Below are 25,952 nucleotides of genomic sequence, written 5' to 3' on the forward strand. Positions count from 1 at the left end.
CTTCTTGTTCAGCAAGGAGTCTGCTTCGGCTTCTCCCTCCGCTCCCCCGCACCTTGTATGTGCTCTCTCAAAAATAAATAAAATCTTTAAAAAAATAAAAAACTATATAAATCCCATAATATTTTTCAAGCTCTCAAAACAGAATCAATACAACAGCACAGAAAGAAAGAATTTGAGAACATACTCCATTCCCATCACCTACCATTCATTTACAGCCAGAAAAGATACCAACTAAGCTAGGAAAAGCAAAGGAGCTAACCGGGCTTGCTACAGAAGTCAATCTGAAGTCTGAGTTAATGGTATTCACACAGCTATATGATCAGGTTTAATTTCTTAAATATGAAGAAAAATGAAATTTATAAATATTTTTAAATCTTTTCATTTCCTGGACAATGTGCAGAGTCAGAAAAACTAGACCCTTCCAAAATGTGGGAACAATGTTACTATTGATTTTCCTCTGCTAAGAGTGGTTACAGTATCCACACAAACGACACTGTAAAGACAGAGGCTGGAGAATTGCTGGAAGGCCTTGGGCATATCCTTTAACTTCATGGAGCCTGAGTACCTCATCGTCAAAGGCGAGTAATAATAGCAACAGGACCTTGGAAGATCTCTGATAAAACGGGAGACTGTGAACACACACTAAATATTGGTTTAACAAAAGATGTTACTAGACTATTATGCCCATTTTCACTCAATGTGAAGACCTTCCTAACATCTAACTACAGTTTCTAGTCCTAACTGTATGAGATGGGCAAGAGTTGGAGAATGGTTAGAGGCTCTGTAAGAGCTTGCTTCTCTCCGCACCCCAGTCACTCCAGCTCCCATAGGCAGGCGGCAGTTGATTTCACGATCTCAGACAAGCAAGTGGGTGCTACCCTGCCTCTAGGCACTTTAGCCCTGTCTAATTTTTTTTAACGCGGGGAGGGGGAGATTTTAAGTGGAGAGCGGTGGTTGAGGTTTCATCTTTGGATTCCAGTGTCCGATTTTGTTTCCCTTATACGTATCCCTTCTCTCAAGGCGCTATTAGTTTTGTATTTTCAGAGCGCCCTCTGGCAACAGAGCAGCTTGGTCGGCTCGCGATCATTCTGGAGCCCCAGAGTATAGAAAGGGAGAAAAGTTCACATTCAGCTACGCAGAGTGTGGTTTGCCTGGATCGCTTAGGGACAGGTGAGTTACACTTGCCAGGGTTACAAAAGAGCTTCAGGACGAGGATCCAGTCCCTACGTTAGAGTCGGTGGATGGGTGAGGAGGGGGGCGGGCGCTCAGGTCGGCCTTGGCAAGTTGCCCCGGGTCTGGAAGCGCAGGGAGACATTTTAGTCCGGGCCGCCCACGGGCGCTCCTCTGGCAAAGAAGAGGAGGAGGCGCCGCGCGGGGAAGAGAGGACTGGCTAGGCGTCCCGTCCGGCCAGGAGTGGGAGCAAGGAGTCCTCCTGGGAGTTTCTAGCCCAGGCGGCCAGGACAGCGGTCACGCAGCAGCCAAGAGACGCGCACAGTTGCTTCTCCATCCTCCTCCCAGCGCACATACGCCCACACCCCCGGGCGCCCCGCCCTCCGCGGCCTTATAGAAGGGGCCCGCACCTCGCGCGCCTCGGAGCTACAGGCTTCCCGGAGCCGACGGCGCGGCGTCGCCGCCAGAGGAAAGAAGTGAGGCGGCGGCTACGCCCCGCATCATGGAGGGCAGCCCAGCCCTAGCCCCAGTCCGGGTGGACACCGACCTTCGCCGCCGCCCGCGCCCCGCCCGCCAGCTCCCGCTGCTGCTCTCCGGGCGCCGTCCCCTCCTCACCTCGAAGCCAACATGAAGGAGACCCGGGGCGACGGGAGCGCCCCTTTCTGTACCCGCCTCAACCACTCTTACCCGGGCATGTGGGCGCCCGAGCTCTCCGCCGCGGCGCAGGGCAACCTCACGGGTTCCCGGGACCCCCGTGAGGACTGCGGCTCCGTGTCGGTAGCCTTCCCGATCACCATGTTGATCACCGGCTTCGTGGGCAACGCGCTGGCCATGCTGCTCGTGTCGCGGAGCTACCGGCGGCGGGAGAGCAAGCGCAAGAAGTCGTTCCTGCTGTGCATCGGCTGGCTGGCGCTCACAGACCTGGTCGGGCAGCTGCTCACCAGCCCGGTGGTCATCGTCGTGTACCTGTCCAAGCAGCGCTGGGAGCATCTCGACCCGTCGGGGAGGCTCTGCACCTTCTTCGGTCTGACCATGACCGTCTTTGGGCTCTCCTCGCTCTTCATCGCCAGCGCCATGGCCGTCGAGCGGGCGCTGGCCATCCGGGCGCCGCACTGGTACGCGAGCCACATGAAGACGCGCGCCACCCGCGCGGTGCTGCTCGGCGTGTGGCTGGCGGTGCTCGCCTTCGCCCTGTTGCCGGTGCTGGGCGTAGGGCAGTACACCATCCAGTGGCCCGGGACATGGTGCTTCATTAGCACCGGGGGAGGAGGCAACGGGACTAGCGCTTCGCACAAGTGGGGCAACCTCTTCTTCGCCTCCACCTTTGCCTTCCTGGGGCTCTCGGCGCTGGCCGTCACCTTCGCCTGTAACCTGGCCACCATTAAGGCCCTGGTGTCCCGCTGCCGGGCCAAGGCCACGGCGTCGCAGTCCGGCGCCCAGTGGGGCCGGATCACCACCGAGACGGCCATCCAGCTCATGGGGATCATGTGCGTGCTGTCGGTCTGCTGGTCGCCTTTGCTGGTACGTAGTTCCAGCGAGTGTGGAGGTCAGGGTGGGCGTGCGTGGCGGCGGGCAAAGGAAACCTCTGGATGTGGCAGCACCTGCATGGGTGTGTTTGCAAACACAGAGGACTGGAGAGGTCTCTGTCCCCCTATCTTGGTTGTGGCTTCAGAGTTGAGCTCCTCATTTATTTGCTGAGCACCTTTCAAGTGCCAGGCATCCTTCTAGGTTTTGTTTACGCACAACTGGAGACCATAGGGCTGCTTACATTCTAACCAGAGAAAGTAGGAGGATGCCCAGCTGTCATTTCAGTGCATGTGCACAGATACGGGTTTCTAACGGGTGCCGTGGGAGCAGAATAGCTGTGACAACTGTAGCCTGGTGTTGTGCATTTTCTCCTTACTTCAAATATCTTTTGCAAGCTGAGGCGATTTTCAGTCTCTGGAAGTACCCTACCTGGGAGAGCAGGCAGGCACAGACGTCCTGCAGCTTCTGAAGCAGCTGTGTGCTCTTGCCCAGCAGAACCAGGCTAACCTTTCTTGCAGGCTCACTCTTGACTGGAAACAGGAGAGTGAAGATATGTCCTGCCGCTGCTGCAGGCTGCCTCAGCCCTTTGGAATGGTGCTTGTATCCTCTAGGAAGTGTTTGAACCCACATTCAGTCGGTGGGACCCTAAGGCCTGGGAACTCTCTGACTAGCCTTTGCTTGCCCTTGTGCCAAACAGGCAGGACTGCGGCAGGGCCAGTCCTGAGATAGGATGGTGGGGGTTTCTGCACTCCCTAGCTCCTCACAGAGGGTCACAGCCTGGGAGCAAGTGATGTTTACACTTGCTCCTTGTGTAACACCCAGCTTTACCTGGTACTTTCCAGATTTTCCTCTGTGGTACTTTCAGCTAGAGATTTCCGTGGGTGAGTGTTGTTTAGAAATACCTGATGAATGGATATTTATTTAGGTTCCAAGCAGCCTGGCTTACTAAGGAGGTATGGCAGAAAGAGTGACCTGGTCAATGTGGCAGAATTATAGTGGATTATATATTGGACCTGGAAAGTTACTAGACAGTTGTGAAAAACTTCTGAAATCCATGGACACAGTTTTCAGAACCACTCTCAAATAGTTTTTCTTTCTGGTGATGAAATATATATATAACATGAAATTTACCATTTTTAAGTGGGTGATTGAGTGGTATAAAGTATATTGACATTGTTGTGTACCGCATTTAGTTTTAAATTCCTCATATTTAAAAACAAAACCTTAGTTCCTCTTTCCCTCCCTCTCTCCCTCAAATTTGACCAAGCAAATATTCCAGAATACCTGTGTTTAACTGGTGCAGTATATTTAGAGTACAAGTCTTGGCTCCAAATCAGTGACACGTGGTGACAAGGAGAGCTATGTCGGGACCTAGCTGCTCACAAGTCACTGTGTGGTCACATTTCTGCGTTCCAGGAGCTGGAACTCAGGCTGATGTCATCACCATGACTTATCAAGACCAGCACCAATTTTAGGCATATTTACTTCTATGGTTGGGGGTACGTCGGCGCCCAAACAGAAGGGAGAAAGAGTTCTAAAAAACAAACACTTTATTAATGTGGTAATTAACATAACTTTAAAGACAAACAGAGTATCTGAGTTTTTCACAGCTGTCATTTGAGACTGAGTTTGCTCTTATCACACACTTTATGTGTTTGAGTTTGCTCTTTGAGTTTGCTCTTATCACACACTTTATATCTTAAAAGAAATGCAATTAAATCATACAAATAAAATGCTTGTCTATACAGCTAACCAGACGAAGAGAAACTATGTAGTGTGTTTTTATTTCATAATTTTGATTCTAATGCCACGGGCATGATAACTCTAAGAATTTAGATCAATTTTGAAAGTTGTAAGCTAGGATAGTAAAACTTACTCTCTTCAGAAAGACATATTTGGAACTAGTTCTATTTAATTTCTGCATTCAAAAGATATTAACTGGCTTGCAACTTTGTATCAGAGACTCTGTTGATTCATTTCTTATAAAAACATTAAACTTAAAATCAAATAAAGTTAACATGTTATCATATCAAAGAGGAGGAATCTCATGGTTTCCAAAGTAGGTATTTTTTAAACCAAAGGAGATGGTTCTGTCTTCTGTTTTGTGCACCATTGAAGTTAAACCTTCCAATATCTTCAGAAAGATCTGCAGTAAAAAGTTATTGCAAAGAAAAGAAACTGGCAAGACTACTTTCATAGTAGGTTAGGGAATTGTAGGAATAAAAACACGAACTTAGTGAGTTAAATTTTTAATGTGTGTTAATGTTGAAGTGAAAGATCTTTTTTACATCTGTTTTATAACGGTAGAAAAATATAGATTCCTTATTAGTTTTTGTTGAGTTGTGTGCAGGATACTAATCTAATTATTCACACTTAACTTAAATGGGTCCTGAGTGTATCTTATTTTGTAGACTATCACAACTATAGTAATATTCAATGTTACTGCTGGAAAACTTAGCAGAGAATAGATACCGTTATAAGAAAACATACAACCTGCAATAAATTTCTGCCACATAAATACTTAAACAGAGGTGTATCTATGGTGGAAACAAAACTTTTTTACTTTTCTTTCTTCCAGAAACTTCACAAAATGTGAGATGTGAAATTGAGAATACAGTGGGAAACAATGTCGTTGTGATAGATGATCTACAATTTGTGGCCACTTTATGTTTCTGTGTGGCATCAAACCCTATTGGAATCAACTAGTTGACTCAGCAATGCAATCTATTTGACTTTTTATTATTATTTTATTTTTTATGAACCAAATTCACCAAATAGTCCAGGTATTAGATATGATAGCCAAGTTTCCAGAAACAGGAATCACCTCAGGGTGTTGTTCACCAAAAGTCATGAGTACATCTTGTGTTTGTGTAAACCTGACCCTCCCCAAACAGGTGGAATGTGGCTAACACGGTCACTCTCTTAAAAATAGTAAATATATGGGGCACCTGTGTGGCTCAGTCTGCTAAGGGTCTGCCTTCAGGTCAGGTCATGATACTGGGGTCCAGGAATCAGGCCCATGTCGGGCTCTCTGCTCAGCGGGGAGCCTGCTTCTCCCTCTCCCTTTGCCCCTCCCCCTGCTCCTTCTCTCTCTCTCTCTCTCACTCTCTCCCTCAAATAAATACATAAATCTTAAAAAAAAAAGTAAATATAAAACTAACATTGTGAAAAATGAGGGCAGAGGACCAGTGTTTCTCATCTACAACTTTGGAACTGGATAAAAGCAGCCATAGAAACTTCTGCCTTTAATCTTGAGCTTCCAAATTCTGCTCAGTATCCATAAATGCAAATAGGCATGCTTCAATTCAAGAAGATATTTCACAATGTGGATGTGACTTCTTTTAAATTTAAGGAATCACTGATATATTTTGACAAATGAGACTTGCCTTAAATATACCACATGTTATAATTATATGGGGTGGATTATATACATATATATATAATTATATAGGGTGGATTATTTACAAAGGTAACACTTTATAGTACAGAAAAGTATTATGGAATTGCTAATTTTCTCTGCCTGTAAATTTCTGCCTTATTTAGGATGTTGTTTCAGGGAAAATGATTACACATGTGAACTGGCATTATAGGGGAAAAATCTCTATTTTTTTTTTAATTTTTATTTATTTGACAGACAGAGATCACAAGTAGACAGAGAGGGAGGCAGAGAGATAGGAAGAAGCAGGCTCCCTGCTGAGCAGTGAGCCTGATGTGGGGCTCAATCCCTGAACCCTGGAATCATGACCTGAGCTGAAGGCAGAGGCTTTAACCTACTGAGCCACCCAGGTGCCCCATCTCTAATTTGTTTTTATAAGAATTAAGATTATTCAGAATTCTTTACTCTTTTGTTTATTACAGTACATTTTAAGCACTGTGGAGAGGATATTAGGTAGAATTATTGAAAACTGGTGGAAGAGCTTATAGTCTGTTCAGAGAAGCAGAATCCCCACATTTATGAGTGAAAAAAATAGAGGACAACACAAGATTTGGTGTAATTAATGCCTTTGGTTCTGGGAGGAATGTCCGTCTGACTTTAGCAGTGTAGACTTCAGGGAAGAAGAGGGATGGCAGAGCTTGACATTGCAGCTGAGAGTTCCCCACGAGAGAGTTCCCTACAAACCAGAACAGAACGTGTCCACTAGAACCATGGGAAAATGCTTTGAAAAGGTTTATGGGACCAGACTGAGGTTGTTAAGATGAACATGGGATGAGGACAGCATTCTTTTGCCAGTAAACCATAGAACTTCTATTTCGAGTTTCTGAACAGGGGAGAGGGTTTGCAAAGATTGATATGGCTGTGGTGTGTGGATAGATTTGGACCGGAAAATAGAAAAGAGAGATTAGTTATGAGTTGCTTTTACAAGTCAGTTAGGGCTTTAGGGTAGAGATGGTGGGAAGAGATGAGTCAGAAAAGGAAAGGGAATAGAGAACTGAAGTTATCAGAAATGATCAATTTCGGTGATTGATTGACAGACGTTTCTTCTGCATCTGTCCTCTTCGCTGCAGTTAATATTTTCACATCCATTATCCCATTTAACTGCATCCTGTAAGATTGCCACTATTTTCTACATCATTCAAAGAACGCAAGTATAAAGAATATTAGAGGGGCACCTGGGTGGCTCAGTGGGTTAAGCCTCTGCCTTCGGCTCAGGTCATGATCTCAGGGTCCTGGGATCAAGCCCCGCATCGGGCTCTCTGCTGGGCAGGGAGCTTGCTTCTCCCTCTCTCTTTGCCTGCCTCTCTACTTGTGATCTCTATCCATCAAATAAATAAATAAAATATTTTAAAAAAAGAATATTAGAAATAGCTATCATTAACTTTCATTAACTTTCAGCTTTTTTTGTTGTTGATTTTTTTGTTTTTGCTTAGATATAGGACAGTAATTCTAGCTGTAATAGTGGGCCCTGGGCAACTTATATATCTTTTTGTCTGTAAAGTTTGGAGGTCAGACCAATAGACATTTAAGGTATTTTTCCCATTTATGTTATTCTCGTGTTCTCTTACTGGGAAGAATGACAGTTCATTGAACAGGAATGGGAAACCTAGAAAGGAGACTGGATGGCCAATTGTTTTTTTGTAAGAACAGGCTCCTGAGTCACTCGGGTTTTGGACAGAGTACATATGGTGATGGTGGATTATCTAAATGATATATCTAGAAAACAATATAACTTGAAGATTAATGATATAAATCATGGCTTAAAGAACACAGATTTTTTTTTAAATTTTGAATATAACAGAGAGAGCCAAGAATTAAACAGTTCTTAAGCCATTCTATTTGAAGAAATTCAGATGGTCTAGAGTTGTAACATAATTGTGACTCATTGGCTTTTCTCTTTTGAAAAAGGTGTAAAGGTCAAGAAATCAATTATGAAAGTTTCCATGGGTTCAGTTTTCTGGGAATAACCTTCAGGAATATGTGCTGAACACATTTGTAACAGACGATGATTCCTCCAGGGTGCTGAGGGGTGGTAGTGAGGGATTCTGCGTCATGTTTCAGTTTCTAGTTCTGGCCTTGCATTGCAGGGAGGTTGGGTGGAAAGTCCTCCCTTAAACTCCTTACATTTGTGTAATTTTTTCTGAAGATTTTATTATTTATTTGAGTGACAGAAAGAGAGAAGGGTCAGAGGGAGAGAATCTCAAGCAAACTCCATGCTGAGCATGGACATCAACTTGGGACTCTGTCTCAGGAACCTGAGATCGTGAAGGGAGGAAGCCAAGTCAGTTGCTTAACTGAATGAGCCACCTACGTGCCCCGCATTTGTGTAATATTTTTTCTAATACACGAGTGTTCCACATTTATTTCACTCATGCCTAAAGTCTCAAAGGTCTACAACTGTAACATGTCAGATTTTGACTCTCCCATTTTCCTCAATTCCTTATCATAGAGATAAGTAGGAAGTTTGTATTTCAACTCCCTCCGTACTTCTTGAGGAATATTAGATGGCCTCTCAAGCACCCCTTTTTCCCTAGAAAATTCCAACTTCCATAGATTAAGGAAGATAACCAAAGGAGCCTTATTTTTCTTGGGGTTCCCCTTCTATCTCGACCCCTAAGTATATGTCAATATTTTATAGTCATATGTATGCAGAAATGACAGTTGGATGAGTGACTTCTTTAGCAAGGGGAGCACCACACACACATACAGAAGTAGAATTATGGAGTGTGAGAAATTCTCTGTGCTCTTTACTCAGAACTCTTGTCTCTCCATTTTTTCACTGGCCACTTCACTCTGCAGTCAACTGATACCTGCTGAGTAGTCAGCCTTCCCGGATTGCCTAAGGTCTCAAGTTAGAAGTCACTTTATTGGAAAAGACTTTCTTCACCCTCACCTGACCAAACAGATGCTCTGGCCATTTGGTTCCATAGCACCTACCTTGCATTTCCCAGTCATAGTCTGAGTCACACTTCGCTGTATGTATTGGTTAATTGGCCTCCTGAGGCTGGGTACAGTATCTGTCTTGTGTCTTGTTCTTTTCCCAAAAACAGTCATAATTGCATGCCATACAAGGTATGCCCTATATATAGTTATCATTTGAATATCTAAGCACCTAAGACAGAAGACACTATCTGGTCCCAGCTACATAACCAATTGATTGTGTGACTTTAGACAATTTAATTGTTATCTTTGTGAACTATTTGCTTTTCTTTGGCAAAGTAGGAATAAAAACAGCCACCCACCAATTTCACAGGATTGTAATGAAAATCAACATAAATCCTTGTGAAAATAATTGGGAATATCCCTTTAATATTATGAATACTACTATGATGCTTTACTGGATAATAAGGTTGATTTCTTGTGTTCAGATAAACCTTCCCCCCAAGAAACTGAAGAAAAGAGACAAGTGATGTTTCACAGCTTGATTAGTTGTAGTTCACTGGGGGAGAAAATGTGCAGTGCAGAAATGGAACTTTTCAGAAAAAAATAAAATAAGAAAAATGGTCAACTCAGGTGCATAAATTTTTACAAGGTAATATAACTCATCCCTCCCCTTCTCCCCTTGCCACCATCTCTCTTCTGCATTTTGTCAGCTCTAGAATCCTTTCCTCTTCATGGCTGTCTGTTAATTAACTCTCCAAATCTAAAACATGCTTGTTCTCATCTCCCTTTTCCCTAAACCTGGAGGTATAACCACTGCCTCACCCTCTGAAGAGCTCTGCCACAGGTCTAGAATGTGTCGCTGTTTTTCCAGTCAGAGACATTTTTGTATACTCCTACCTGTTCTCACACAAATGTTTAAGTCAAATTAATTGTGCATCTCGTGATTGTCGTTAGTCATTGTCCTGCAGACTTCTTAAGAGTATGTTTGGTGACTCAGTTGTTCTCATCTTTTCAGAGATGATCATTAATATTGAAACTAACAGAATTTCCACCACTGACTCAAAGCCCAAGATTGAGTTTACACAATCCTTAAATGAGGCCAAGTGTGAGAATCACGGAGTTGTAAATTGTGTCACAATTTGACCAGGTCCTGACAAGGCATTAATGTTATTTGTAGTCTATAAATAGCACAGAGTATGATTTTCCCAACCACTGGCCCTCCTAGATGGTCTCTTTAGCAACATCCATAAGAAAGACATTTCACTGAGTGATTTTGGCACTTATTAAAAATGTATAATATTAGTTTACCAGTACCAATTTTTAAGATAGGCATTTGAAGAACCATAAATCTAAAGATGAATGATAGTGGCAGAGATAGAAGAGGAGGCTTGATTTTTCACACCTTAACTCTGTTAGAAAGAAGGAAATTCGCTAATTTAGGTAAAAGTTATGTAGTAGAAGTACAAATAGCAGTACTATTTTTTAAAATCTTGAAAATACAAAAACAGAAGGTCAAGTTAGAGCTGGAAGCCTACTTACATTTTTAAAAATTTTAAAAAGATTTTATTTATTTTTTTAACAGAGATAGAGAGAGTGTATGAGAGTACAAGCAGGGGAAGTGGCACAGGGTAAGGGAGAAGCAGGCTCCCTGCAGGACTCCAAGCCAGAACCCTGGGATCAAGGCCTGAGCCGAAGGCAGGCGCTTAACTGACTGAGCCACCCAGGCATCCCAAGACTACTTCTTTTAAGCAATTATTGACCCTCCAAAAAATCAAGTGTAATTTAAAAGACCTACTTTTCACTAATCTTTTGGTATTTCTGAAAAATATTTGATTCCTAAAAGTAGATTTGATCTTTTTCCCCCTACTTTCCAAACTTTGTGGGTGTTATTTTCTGTGGTTGAGAATATGCCTCTGTTGGTGTGACTCAGGGAAATTTGGAAGAAGAAATACGTTGTTAGTGTGGAAAATGCTGAAAGAGAGATTATAAAACACAAGATGCATGTGGGGGGAATTCACCCGGCAGTAGGGAGGAGGTTTCACCGTGGTCTCCATGTAGGAAGTTTCCCTGATAATGTCCTGCTACCAGCCACCTTGCGTGGGTCTGGTGGAGCATGCACACCTGCATGCCTGTGCCTCAACAGTCCTAAGGCACGAGTGGCAGTTAGTGAGGAAATGCCCCCTGACTTGTGAGCACTCCTCTCTGCTTCATCAGGACAGAAGAAGGTGACTAGAGAAGTAAGTGAGGGAGTAAGGCACGGAAAGCGGAAGACCGGGATTCTGGTCTAGGCTTTACCACCACATGATAGAAGTCTGTTTATCTTCCTGGTTTTCCCTTCCTCATCAGTAAAATAAAAACCATTATCAACTCTAACCTTCCTTTCAGCTCTGACTTCCTGTGGCTTGAAATAGATAAAACTGTCCCTTGTGGACATACTGTATTAGACGCGTGAGGGGAAACACCCAAAGACTTCCTCAGAAGAGACGGAGATGTGTATGCAAGAGGACCAAGTATATCACACATTATTTTATACAATCATTCTATAAATATATATATTTTTTTCTATAAAAATTTTTTGAGGGCTTGCTGTGTGCCTGCTATTCTGCTCATCCTGGTTGTACGGTAGTGATCAGGGCTGACTCATAGGACTGTCCATGTTGAGCAGTTACGTAACTCTAGGGGGCACTGTCCACATTATATTCCAGGTGAATGACACTTTTTTTAAGCTGTGTGCAATCTGTGCTCTACAATTTTCTTTCATGAAGCTTTCAATCTCCTGAGGTAGCAAACAATGAAGTAAAGTCATTCCAGTGAATAAATGTTACAATCTGATGGGTCATTATTACCATGGCTGCTCTCACTGCCACATGGTGCTGCTGCTGCAGACGGGCCTTTTCTGGGCAGAAGGGCAGTGCTGCTGGTCTGCTGCTGCTCTGAGGTCCTGCTGGAGCACGTGCCTACCCAGGCTGTAGTAGGTCTGTGCTTGGGTGCTGTTGTCAGAGAACAAATTAATTCACACCCATAAATACAGGTGTAAAGCTCAGCAGTAACTACCCAGATGATAACCACTGTGCTACAGTTTATGGGTCCAGAGGGCAGGTGGCCTCAGGACACATACAATGTGGAACCAGCCTTTTTGGGTCCTTAGTCTCTGGGTTGTACTCAGACCATCTCCTGACAAGTTTGCTTTTCCCTTCTGATGAGATTCCTTGTAAAACTTTCCATGTCTTTTCCCTCCACTGAATGTAGCCGAAGTCACTTTACTTGAAGTTTCTTAGCTTCACATCTTGGGAGAAGAGGTTAGTCTGTCAACCCTCCCCCCACCTTTTTCTTTCCAGAAAGCATGATGGTTTACCTCTTCCTAAGTGATCAGTGGTGTGTACCAGGAGTGTTATGTGGATTTTCTTGTTACACCAATTTCCCGTATGTGATCTACTCATTCTACATTTACCAAAGCAATTGCTTCTTATTCTATGAGGTCTGCTCCAATGTGACTTGCTCTGTCCACCTGAATAGAGAAATAGGGTAGCTTCTACATTCCTTACATATATCACTAAAACAATAAGCATGCTATGAAGGCAAGAAAAAGGTACTTTAAGAGAGTGTCAAAGAGAACTCCTTCATCCTTTGCTGGGGTGTGGGGTGGTTAAGGAAGTCTGCTGAAAAAAATGTCACTTATGATGAATCGTGAAGGATGATACTTTGAGGACAAAAGAGCAGTGTGAGGAGCCACCAGTGTGGGAAGGAGTGAAAACATCAGAGGAACGGACAGAAGGCCAGTGGATATATTGGAGTGAGTAAGAGGGACAGACTCTTCAAGGTGAGCCCAAGGAGGTGGGCAGGGCCAACCAAGCAGAACCCTGTGGGTTTTATTTGGGTATTTATATTTTCATCTTAAGTATGATGGAAGGCAACTAAAAGGTTTGAGTGAGGGAGTGAATTGATCTGTTTTATGTATTCAGACGTATCATTCTGTTGTTGCTTCCTGAATTAGAGAGGCAGGGTGTCATAGCCGACAAGTACCAAGGTCAGGTAGAGATGTAGAGTCATTAGTAAGGAAAATTTCTTTCCCCTAAGTGTTGCTTGAAAAGAAGGGAGGGGCATAGTTTGGCACAGAATTGGTGGGGTGGAGGAGGAGTCTGTGCAGATGCAGAAAGCAAACAATTGAACCAGGTGTGCTAGGAATGGTAAGAAAATCTGTTTTTGTTGACATATGTTCAAGAATGTTGAGAAATGTTATGAGTCAATCAGGGATTGAAGGATGAGGGAGAGAGAAGAGTATTGGTAGATTGCCTTGAAGATTAGAAATAGGAATTTGTATTTCATCTTTGGCAAGTTATATTGTTTTTCTATACTCCTGTTCCATATTTATAAAATAAGAGGGTTCACATTATAAAATCTTTTGGCTTATGAAGGTCATTTAGGAAAACAACTCATCTAATGTTTGATATCTTTCTAAAATATTCTTGGTGAGATTGTTTAAGCTTTGAACACTTTTACCTCTAGGAAATTTGTTGCTTTTCATGGAGTGCAAAGAATTCTCTTAGAGCCAAGTACTATGCTGGGCTCTATCTTATGAACAGTTGTTTGTTTTAATTTTTTGCAGTTACCCCAAGAGGTAGACATTACTGGCCCCATTTACAGACAATGAAGAAATGCAAACTGAAAGAGGTTGGGAGGTATTCATTTAAGATAACAGAGCTAGTAAGTGGCCAACCTGGGAGTCAAAGGACAAGCTCTTTTCTCCAAGCCATGGTGCCTCAGATAGCTTAATTCATCTGGAGTTGTTCTTTTGTTATACAAATTTCAATTTCCTTATGTTGCTTGAATTGAAGTGTTGATAAAGCTAGCCCTTGGTTTATAAGAACTACTTAGAGACAATTTTTTTTAAGTTATTTGATGCTTCTGTATTAGGTACCAAGGAGTTCCACTAAATTTATGAACAGCAAAATAACATGAAGTTACCTTGACTATGTCAGGGACAGAAGCCATGCTGTATCATTTAGTTATATTCTATTGAATATTAGTTGTGTGCCAGGCTCCATGTTACAACCCATCAGAATGATGGTGTGCCCTTTTCCTCGAGAAATGTCTGCTGAGTGACTGCCTAGAAAGACTTGAGGTTGTGACTGAAAAAAAAAAAAGTATTATTTTCCATTGTCAATTTTGAACAGGATCAAGGCTGAGGACCATTTAGAATTCATTTATCCATTCACGCTTTCAGTGAATGTTGAGTATTTACTATCCACAAGGCACAGTACTGGATGCTGAAACTATAGTAATGACGTAAACTAGTGTCCTGCTCTCAAGGAACAGGCATTCTAGTAGAAGAAGAAAGTCAATCCATAGGTATATTAGAAGTCAGATTGTGCTAAACACTGCTAAGAAAACAAAGCAGCTTGATGTGATAGAGGAAGCCTAGGAATTTCTGTAGATTGTCAGGGAACAATGCCTCTGAGAGATAGCATTCTAGCTGAGACCTGAATGAAGGAAAGAACCCAGGTATGGATGATCTACAGGAAGGACATTCTAGGCAGTGGGAACAGCAAAGACCTCACCTGGTGTGTTTGAGGGAGACAGTAGGCTTGTGTGGCTGAAGGGAAGTGAGGAGGAGGGAGTGGAGTGCTATAAATTGAGGTCAGAGACCATGCTGGGGCCAGACTAGATCAGGCCATACTAAGGAGTTTTGATGTTATTTCAAGAGAACACTAGAAGGATTGAATAATGGGTGTGATGTTATTGGATTTATGTTTTTAAAAGATCTTGGATTGCAGAAAGGCAAGAGTAGGGGCAGGAACACCAGAGAGAAGGTATTGAAATTATCCAGGTGAGAGAGGATGACAGCTGGAAAACTGGATGTATTCACACGAAGGGATTTGAAGATAGATTTTATAAGACATTCTGAAATGTCTTTAATTCCCGCCCATTGACTCTAACAAGAAATAGGGTCCTCTCTTCCTCTCTGGGCCTCTGGTAGTAAGGTGGCTCTGTCCACAAAAGGTTTTCTTTCTCTTTGGCTCCTTAACAAGGAAGTGACTGCTGCAAGCTTACACAGCTAATAATGGTCAGAGTCAGGATTAAGTTCTATCTAATGGTTGCTTTTTTTTTCCCCCCTGAGGCATAACTCAGGGTACTCACCCAATAAAGAGAAATAAGTAAGTTTGCTTATGAAATAATAGGATGTCATAAGAATCATGATCCCCAGAAGAAGACCAAGCTAAGCTTAAAAGGAGAGAGAGAGAGAGAGAGAGAGAGAGAGAGAGACAGGGAGAACGTTGCTTGATTCACATAAATTGCAGGAGTGTCAAGGTTGGCGGTGGCCCTCTGGAAGACTAAAGCCAGGACTGTCTCCTTCCATATCTTTGGTTTCTTGCCATGTGTCAGAATCCCCAATTCAGGCTCTTCTAAGGAATCAATTTAAGGCATAGCTTTGCAGCTCATTGGCCAAGTCCTATGCTGTTTGTTTGTTTGTTTTTTTAAAGCTTTTGGTTAATGGGTTTATATTTACAGTCTGCATGTGGGGTTTTCATTTTGCTTTCCTAGCAATACCAATATTTCAGTGATTATGTCATCACAAAGCACTGTTTCAACATCTTTCTTTCGTCTTTATTATAATGTTTTTGTTTTGCAAATACAAGAAACAGTTATACATGACATAAAATCTCAGGACCCTGCTTCATCTTCAAAGACTAATGTAAATTTTGTTAGGCCACAATTCAAGATTTAGGCTCAGAGAATTGTCCAGAAGTGAGGTAAGAGGGTAGTATGAGGTTTACAATGGAACAGAGGTGGCCATATGAGGTTCTGAAAGCTCACGCTCCGTTAACACTGTAGGGAGATGACCAGTGAAGAAAACAGTTCTTTTTTGATGTTGCCATAAAGGGTGAGTTGTAGTCTGGGCTTGATGTTAATCTTGCAACCTTCTCTTTATAAATCAGTAGATGTGCTAACAGTGAACATGCTGGGTGGCAGATTTTGACTTTATTAATGGTAGTAATTTCCTCCAAGAATAGACTGAGGATTTGCCTGGATCCAGAAGTAAATTTCTAAATGTTAGCTTTTGTTCTATAAAAGACATTAGGGTACGTCTTGAATTTTTTCCCCTGTAACATCTATTTCTAATTAAATTATGCTATAGATCAGGTTCAGGAAGCCTGGAAATATCTTCTGACTTCAGAGTTCTAGTCTCTTCCCTAAACTTGATTCTTGATCACAAACAGCAGATTCTGACTCCAAGCACATGGGGCATATATGAAAAGGATATCCAGGGCTCATGGGGTCCATAAGAAGCTGTCAGGCCACATCTGGAAGATAGGCAGGGTCCCCAGACTATTCTGGATTCTGAGCATCAGACCACACTGCCAAGGTCATGCTGCAAGACAGTTCGCTGCATGCGGCTGGGAGGCGCCATCCCAGAGCTCCCTTGTTTGTGTCACTCTCTCAAACTCAAAGTCTTGGGTGCAAACCTGACTGCTTTAGCTTAAGGTTTTTACCCCCTGGCTATTTCAAGAGGTCACCAGAAGAAGAATCAGGCCCCTGCGACATCTTGTTTTCAAGGTAGGAGGTGATAGTGGACAGTTAAGTGCTGGGATTTCTCTCTCAGAATATGCAGAAAAACTTCTTCAGACTTGAGGTATTAAGAAGAACAGGTACAGGGGTGCCTGGGTGGCTCAGTGGGTTAAGCCTCTGTCTTCAGCTCAGGTCATGATCTCAGGGTCCCGGGATCGATCCCCGCATCGGGCTCTCTGCTCAGCGGGGAGCCTGCTTCCCCCTCTCTCTCTGCCTGCCTCTCTGCCCACTTGTGATCTCTGTCAAATAAATAAATAAAGTCTTAAAAAAAAAAAAAGAACAGGTACAGATTCATTGTTACCATCAAATTCATTTTTAGAAATACTGTGACAGTAACAATGTATCTTTTAAGCCCTGTGTGTGCCTCCATATGTGTGTGTGCCTGTCACTCAATGAGCTGGAGTGGAAAGGAGACTGAAGGACAAGAAGCCGAAGAGATGCACAAAACAAAAAGACATAGTTCCTGAAGGCCTGCTACGTGCCAGTACTTGAGAATTACTGTTAAGATATTACTTAATTTAATCTTCACAACAGTTTATCAGTGTGGTGTTCTTCTTCCCTGTTTTTCAGTTGCACATTCTAAGATTAGAAGGATTATACCATTTTCCCCAATTATACCCCTAGAAATTGGTAGAAAAGAGGCTTTTTGTGCTATAATGTTTTGTTTCATATTGGCTGTCTCTACTTTTATTGGTTTACTAAAACACTGTCCTAATACTTCATTGAAATTGCACAAAAAGAGCAGATTGAATGAGAACAGTAGAAAAAAAAAATCACACATGTTGGCTGGGTCAGATAATCACAGGGATTAATGATTTCCTGCAGAATCTCATTGATCCATTAATTGATCAGCCTCCTTAGCAACTTGGGTTTCTGGAAAATACCGTGCAAATCCCTGTAGAAGGTGAGAATTTTCACTTGTCCTACAATAGACTCTTCAAAGGTTCCATTCACCACAATACCTACAACATGGGAGGAATTTCTGTAAAGGTGTGACATCAGTTTCATCCAGTGGTCCATCTTTTCAGGCTTAGAACACTCACATGCAGTGATAGTTTTACTAGGCAAACATTTTCCAGCTAGTACAATTCACAAATATTATTCTTTTCACCGAACTATTTATAAAACAAATAAAACTGTTTATTGAGTTCTCTTTGCTTAGTGGGAAAGTGTTTGACTACAGTCAAACTCAGAAAATTTGTTTTGACAGTTTTAAAACTTGCAGCATGATATAGTGCAATTGGGAGTCTTGCAAACCTGCTTTCATCTTTTTTTCCTTATAATTGTGGAGAAGAGAGAGAGTCCTAGCAAACGAACTTCAGTGTGCTCACAGGGACTCTCTCACAAGGAATTCAGGCATAGTACTATCCAGCATTCTCTCTCCCAGATGAAAAGGCTTCAGATTCCTTAGTTTAATCCTTAGGATCCTGAGTTTGGTCTCACCTACTATTCATTTTCTAAACCCCCACCCCAGCATCCTTAACTTCAGTCATCAAGATCAATCTGCAGTTCCTAGGATGATTCACACAATTTCCCACTCAACAGTAGGAACTCTGTCTCTCAGAACTCTCCAAAAGTATCTGCTATTTTAGGGGGCAAAACTTCCCTGATCCTGGAGACAGATTTCAGTGCCTTACCCTCCACTCCATAGTGTCTGTGTATACCTTGATCACTTCATTATGCACAGTTGTATTTACAATTGTCATAATATTTATTATGGCAATGAAGATGATTGTCCACAGTAGACAAATGCTTACTTTATAGGAGGCATGGTGCTAAGCATTTCACAGACATCATCTCATTACATTCTGTCAACAACACTCTGAAAGGATACGGCTATCTCCTTTTTCAGAGGAGGAAAGCAGTTTTGAGATGTTAAGTAACTGTCCCGGATCACATGGCCAACAAAAAGCAGAGCTGACTTTCAATTCCCGTTTTGTCTGGTTTTATAGCCTATGTGATAAATGACCAAATAGTATGGCCTCCCTCTTGTTAATATTCATTTATTTGTCTTATTCACTGTACACTGTAACGTGCTTAAGAACAGAGATTTTGCCTTACTAATTTATAAATTTTCCTGGCCCATAGCAACCACTCAATAAGTGGTTATGGGACAAATGAAAAAAATGAAGTTGTAATGAAGTGAAAAAGACACTAGATTTGGAATTAGAAAATGGATGTATAAATCCTGGCCCTTAAAGTTTTACATACATTACATGGATTTAATCTTCTCATAAATCCTTCAAGGTGTATGGTATCTATCTCTTTATTTTATTTTACTTTGGTTATTCACTTGATGGGGGAAACAACTTGCTTTAAGGTCCAGAGTTTGCAAATGGTGTTGAGCAAATCAAACCCAAGTATTTTTGATGCCAGAGCTACCAAGACAGCTGTATCTAATTAGAGTATTGTGTACTATTTATGCAGTACAACTTGTGAGCATTTTAGAAAACATACCTTTTCCGTTATGTGTTACTTTTATCGTTTCCCTGTTGTTAGTAATAACAGTCCTCAGAAAGATTAAAAACTACCTTCAGGATAGACAAGAATGGGAGACACAACATTGTTTTTGTAATGGAAGAGAGAAGTTAATTAGAAGCAGCGGGTGGAAGCATTAGAAACCGCTACTCTAATGTCTGGTGTCCAAAGCAGAGAAAAACAAAAAAGGATGTTTAGGAAGGTGCCCTGGGGATAACAATGAAACAATGAGGAATTTTAGCAACAATGAGGAAACAGTAAAAATAACAAAGGGAAAAACAATACTTCAAAAGATGCTCAAAGGTTTCAGTATGATTATTTTGCCCTCAGTTGTTATGAGAGATGATATAATATATTGCCTTCAGAATAATGAAACCTGACTGCAAATCCAGAGTGAGGGCAGCCTTCAGAGTTGGTTAATCCAGAATTTAGCATTGTCATCAAGGACCAAGGCTTGTCCTGTTTTTTTGCAGTCTGCAGTATTGGCCTCATCCTGGTGATGGCTTGTTCCCCTCAGGTTTTAGAAAGCTCGGTAGTACAGCATCTTTCCTCTCCTTACTCCCCCCTTCGATCCAGATTCACTTTTCATGGTTTCAGTCAACTATGGTCTAGAAGTGGATGATCCTCCTTCTGATGTATTGTCAGGAGGTCATCAGTAGCCTAACGCTATGTCACAATGTTTACAACATTGACCTCACTTTCTGTCATCATGTAGGCATTTCATCACCTCACATCATCACAAGAAGAAGGGAGAGTACAGTACAGTAAAGTATATTGAGACAGAGAGACCACAGTGACATAAATTTTATTATAGTATGTTATTAAAATTATTATATTTCATTATTAGTTATTGTTGTTAATTTCTTACTGTGTGTAATTTATAAATTAAGCTATCATACGTATGTATAAATAGGGGAAAACATAGTACGTATGGGTCTGGTATTATCTGTGGGTTCAGGTATTCACTGAGTGTCTTGGAATGTATCCCCTGTTTACTACTGGGGACTAGTGTACATGGTTTCTAATTCACTTCTAACAGGAGTGAGAAGCTCTGTTTTTCTATGGCTCACTCCTAAAAATGTAGAAACTTTCTCCCAGATATCCTCAGGGCACTTCCTCTTGTATCTCATTGCCTAGTAGGGGGTCCCATCATCATCCCAGATCCAGACACATTCTAGTATATAGCGATGAGGTCAGCTCTGGAGTACCTAGACTCCGATAAAAATACATGTACTGATGATAAGGGGAGATGGAAGAATGGATGTTGGATAGGCAGCCAATAGTAGACACTACAGTAATGAGACCAGTGCAGTTTAATTGAAAGAATATATGTGAAAGGCCCTCAAAAAGTATAAAGCCCTGAGGGGACCTGGGTAGCTCATCCAGTTAAGTGTCCAATTCTTGATTTCGACTCAGGTCGTGATCTCAGGGTTGTGAGACTAAGCTCTGCATTGGTTCCATGCTGAGTGTGGAGCCTGCTTAAGATATTCTCTCTCCTTCTCCCTCCGCCCCTCCCTCCCAGCTCACACATGCACATGCAGTAAAGTCCTAGACCTGCATTGTCCATTGTGGTAACCACTAGCCACATGTGGTTACTGGACACTTGAAATGTGGTAACTCCAAATTGAGAGTGTAAAATACACATCAGATTTTGAACAGTATGTACAAAAAAGTATAATATCTCAATAATTTTTATATTGATTACATATTGAAATAGGATTTCAGATCTATTTGGTAAATTAAAATATATTACTAACATTGATTCTACATGTTTCTTTGCTTCTTTTAAATGCAGTTACTATAAATCTTAAAAGCATACATGTGGCTCTCATTTGTGGCTAGAATTGTATTTCTTTTGGATAGAGCTGCATTAGGTCATTGACTTTCCAATTGTTTCAACTGGAGAAACTATTTCAAAAAGTCTCTTTAGAGAAACAGACAAAAACAGAACTGCTCTGGTCCAGTGGGGTAGGGAGCTGGAAATGCCGATAAGATCTATTCACCAATTCCTGCAAAAGCATTTATGAAAATACTTACATCAAATACAGATTTTAAAATGAAATCAGTGAAAGTCCCTAAGATAGTAAGAGGAATAATTTTTTAATTACTTGCTTAAGATCTTCCCTAGGAAGCTAAATAGTGCAGTAAAATGCCTTCATGGAACTCACGTGTTAAGGAGAGAGGGAGCCAATGGGTTCAGTTGTTGAGATTTGGTTATCTTCTCTTAGGAACCTATAGTCTTCAGAGGAGTTTGGCTTCTGAGTCATGCGAAAAATTGATTTCTTTCTCATGTTTGCTTTCCTCTGGTTCCTATTAATTACTGTGCTGTTGGACCAAATGGTATAAAGCCAACTAAGCCAACAGATGAGATAAAAGCAGCCTAAGGTGGGGCGCCTGAGTGGCTCAGTGAGTTAAGCCTCTGCCTTTGGCTCAGGTCATGATCTCAGGGTCCTGGGATCGAGCCCCACAGGAGGCTCCCTGCGGAGCAGAGAGCCTGCTTCCCCCTGCCTCTCTGCCTCCCTGTGATCTCTGTCTGTCAGATAAATAAATAAAATCTTAAAAAAAAAAAAAAAGGCAGCCTAAGGGGACAAAACATAGAGGAGGAACAGATTACAAGCTTCCATTTTCCTACATCCCATGTAATATGAGTTCAGTCTTCTTTAAACTTTCCTCAAACCTGGTACAAAATTGTAAGTGCTCACTGTACTTTAAGTGATTTTATAAAGTCTGACTTTCTGAAAACAAAAATCACAATCTTTTCAGAAGAACAATTTGAAAAATGAAATTTATCATTTATAAGTAAATAACCCAGGGCACTTGATAGTTTTCACCTGCCATATACATCGTGCCTGAAAGGAAGGTGTGATCGTGAAGGTGTATTACAAGACAGCTACAGAAATCTCAAGGAGTGATGGGGTTAAAGAGGGAACTGTGTCTCCCTATGGATATAACAAGTTGCCGTTCTGTGGTGTCATGGCCACATTCTTCCTAATTAGAATCCATGTACTTGGGAGGCAACAGTGAGGGGGTCTTTTATGCTTCCTTTTAATACTTAAGTCTGAAGAAGAATAACAAAAAATAATAATTAATATTTATATAGCACTTACTATAAGTCAGTAAGTCTGAGTCTTTTACCATTTACTATATACCTTCATACCTGTTAATGCAGCAGAGCAGTGAGCTCAGTGGGATAAGGGAATCGATGTTTTCAATGCTGATACTTGGCAGACCCAGAAGGAAAAAGGGTCAGCAGGAATGTTTGGTTGCAGCTTTTTCACACAAGAAGGAAAAATGCAGGTTAAACTCCGTTAACACAGTTATCTTTAGAAAGGTTTAGGCATTGGAGACTGACCATCCTGTCATGACTGGGAAATCACAGAATGTTCTTTTTAATGTCAAAGAAAAAGTGATGCCAATACATGACACCTTAAGCCCCTCCCGTTGTGGATCTGGCACTGCATAATTACTTAGGCCGTTTGCAGTCAACACCGCAGGGGTTAACTATAAAGAAAGCTGGTAAATTTTATGAGGATGTGTTTGGTATTGGGGAAAAAGAAAATGAATTAAATGTAATGTTAGGAAGTTCCTGTGCTGATGCTGACTAGAAGCCTAACATTGGCAGAGAATTTTAAAAGTAAATTAAACTACTATTGATGTGTTATCTGTTAGACTCTGAAGGATATTTTAAATATGTATTATAATATACATATAAGGTACAGTCTCATACTCATGGGCAAGAATTCTATAAGGAAGGAGCACTGGAATCCTATGTAATACTTTCTGTAATAGCGGAAATTTGACTTATTATAAACTGATAACAAATAGCTTTATTAAAGATTGTGTTGATATGCATGTCTTTTTTTGGTTTTGAGGTATATTTCAAGAGAAATTGTTACTAAATACACAACAAGAATTCTTCCCTTCTTAGAGATTCAGTGTGTTTTATTTTAAATATTTTCTTCTCCTATTGATTCCATAGACCAGCTCTCCAGCTCCTTCCAGGTTACTGCTGTAACTATAACATTCTACTTAAAATCATGAGTGATAAGAAGATGTACTTGAAGTCCATTAGTCCCTTAATTGAAGCCGTTATCTCGGCTAATTATAGCAGAAACAACAACAACAACAAAAAGACCTGAATAGGGATAAATATTTGATTTGTACATTAGATAAAAATTCTAGAATCTGGTACCCCCAAATGGGAGGGGATACTCTTTGTACCATTCATTCATTTGTTAACTCAAAAATATTTATAAATCTATAATGCAATATATTCTGTGTTAGGTGCTTCCTCAGATACACCTGAAAGGACCAAAATAGTCCCTAGTTTTGTAACAATGTTGATCTATGAAGAGAAACTGACATTAAAAGCAGCAGCAAGGGGCGCCTGGGTGGCTCAGTGGGTTAAAGCCTCTGCCTTCGGCTCGGGTCATGGTCCCAGGGTCCTGGGATCTAGCCCTGCATCAGGCTCTCTGCTCCGCAGGGAGCCTGCTTCCTCCTTTCTCTCTGCCTGCCTCTCTGCCTACTTGTGATCTCTGTCTGTCAAATAAAGAAATAAAATCTAAAAAATAAAAAATAAATAAAAAAATTAAAAGCAGCAGCAATATAAAAGGATAAGGGATGATAAAGGAAGTAAAGAATTTGGGGAGTCTATATTAAAACTTACCCACTAGGTTTTTGGCAAGGGAAACACCAGATAAGTTGACATTTCAAGTCAATTCAAGTCAACACAAAAAATAAGTTGGAATTAGTCAAGTAGAGAAGGGAATAACAGTTATAATAAGACTTAGGGGTCCACATTTGTAGAAGTTTAGAAGAAAGACGAATTTGTAAAGAACTCAGAGAAGTTCAAGGTGATTGAAATACAGATGTGAGGGTAAAGAGTGCTGAGAATTTAGGCTAGTGAGCTCAGCAGGGTGATGATTCTTGAATGCTCCTTTAAAGGTTTCACTCAGGACAATGAGAAGCTGTTGAAGAACTTTTCAAAATGGAATAACAGTAAAATTTCCATTTTAGGAGCATCCTTTGTAGGCAGCATGGAGGGGATCAGAATGGAGGGTAAAAAAATCATGTAGTGGACTATTGTGGTAGTTCAGACAAGAGATGGTGGTGGTCTGGGTTTAGGGTCAGTGGGAATGGAGTTGAGAGAAATGATAGATTTAAAAATATATTAGGAAGTTAATGGGAGACTTTGTGATTGATTAGACATGAGGAATATGGATAATGAGGCAGAATGGGGAAAGAAACACGAGAGAGAGAGAGAAATGAATCGAGATGAATCAAGGATAAATCTTAGGCTTCTGTTTTAGAGAGCTGGGTTCACTGAAATTGGGAAGATTAGTGGAGAAGCAACTTTGAGGAAGATAATGTCAGTTTTGAGACTGTTGAATTTGATGTGAGACATCTAGGCAGAGCTCTGCTATAGGCAGCCAATTTAATCAGTCTGGAGCTCAGAGAAGAGGTATAGCCTATAGTGCATAGATGGATTTTGAAGTCATTAGGGTAGAAGAGGTCACCCACTGAGTTTATGCAGAGCAAGAAGGGGAGGCAACCTTCCATTATTTAAGATAGGACCCCAAAATGCCAACGTTTTCAGGATGGGTAGCGAAACAGGATCCATAAAAAGACGGCAAAGGATCATCCAGAAAGGTAGCAGGGAAATTAGTAAGAAACTCAAATCGAATGGCAAATTGAATATTTGGGAATATTTGAGAAATGGCAAGCTGTACCTTTGGCCACCTGTATCTTAGGGAAGAGAATGTTTCAAGAAAGACTTGTAAGTGTCTAGGGGATTTTGAAACCTTGTTGGTGGCCTTGGGAACAGTGCTTCATAAGGATCTGTGGGGCCTCAGGCCACGCGGTAGTAGGTTTAAGAATAAATGTGAAGATAAGGAAGATAGACAACTCTTTTGAGAATTCATCTGTAACTTGTGGTGCTTTATAGGTAGGGAGGTGAGAATTCTGCAGGTTTTATTTTCTCAAGGTAGGAGAAATTTAGATATGTTATTATGATACTTGGAAAAAGCCAAAGTTAAAGTTAAAAGAAGGAGATAACTGAAAACAATTAAGGCCTTTGACATTCATGATGGATAAGATCCAGGGCACAGATAGAGCATTAGGTAGACGGGACACCTCTTCTGTTTGAACAAGAGGCAAGGAGGAACAGATGCTAAACTTGGTGGTGAGAAGGTGAGAGGCCCCTAAATAGTTTGTGAGGTGAAGGACAGTGGAGAATGTGTGAGATAGGTACTGTGGTGAGTGGAAGAGAGAGAGAGAGGTGACTAGGGAACGAGACAAGGTCAGAAGGTTGGGGACCATGAATAGAGAGAGACCCCAATCTGCCCATAATCCCTGGTGTTCATCCCAAGTACAAGATGTGTCTATGTAGATCCTCCTATGAGATCCAGTCCTCCGATAGCATAGCTCCAGAAGAGAGTGTCATTTTGACATGAGATCAAGTTAAATAAGAATTTATCACATGGGGTTAGAACCACAGTCAGCCTGCACTGCCCACAGGCTGTGACGCAGGGAGGGATTCCTTGGCATGTGGTGACTGCTGTCCATGAATCACAGAAGCCAGTAACTGGCCGCCAAACATCACATTCCCTTTAATAAGCCATAATGAACTGATGATTAAGTTAAACATTTTGATCAATTATAGAGTGTCGGACAGTTTGCCTATTGGTTGTTAAATTATGCAAACATCGACTACCTAAGAATCCAACCAGACATGACCATGTAATGGTTCCAGGATGGATTGTGACACTAATATTTTGCCAATTAACTGTTTCATAGGTTTATTGTTTACACTGAAACTTCCAGCTACCCTGCATGTAATGCTTCTCTTGCAAGTGTGCAAATAACACATTTGTTGGGGAGAATTTGGAAA

At 41.5% G+C, this 25,952-nt stretch overlaps 1 protein-coding gene across 2 annotated transcripts in view; it reads left to right on the forward strand.

Annotated features, from left to right (window-relative positions):
* Nucleotides 1–1,381: 1,381 nt before the first annotated feature.
* Nucleotides 1,382–25,952, forward strand: part of PTGER3 (prostaglandin E receptor 3) — a 209,592-nt gene continuing 185,021 nt past the window's right edge. The window contains exon 1 of one of the 2 annotated variants that reach the window (XM_080802083.1): nt 1,382–2,691. In XM_080802083.1, coding sequence (XP_080658209.1) covers nt 1,798–2,691 — 894 coding nt within the window. In that variant the 5' untranslated portion in view covers nt 1,382–1,797. The remainder of the gene's footprint in view (nt 2,692–25,952) is intronic. The other variant, XM_080802082.1, reaches the window with a different exon arrangement.

Source organism: Martes martes (genome assembly GCF_963455335.1).
Source record: "Martes martes genome assembly, chromosome: 4".
NCBI lineage: Eukaryota > Metazoa > Chordata > Mammalia > Carnivora > Mustelidae > Martes > Martes martes.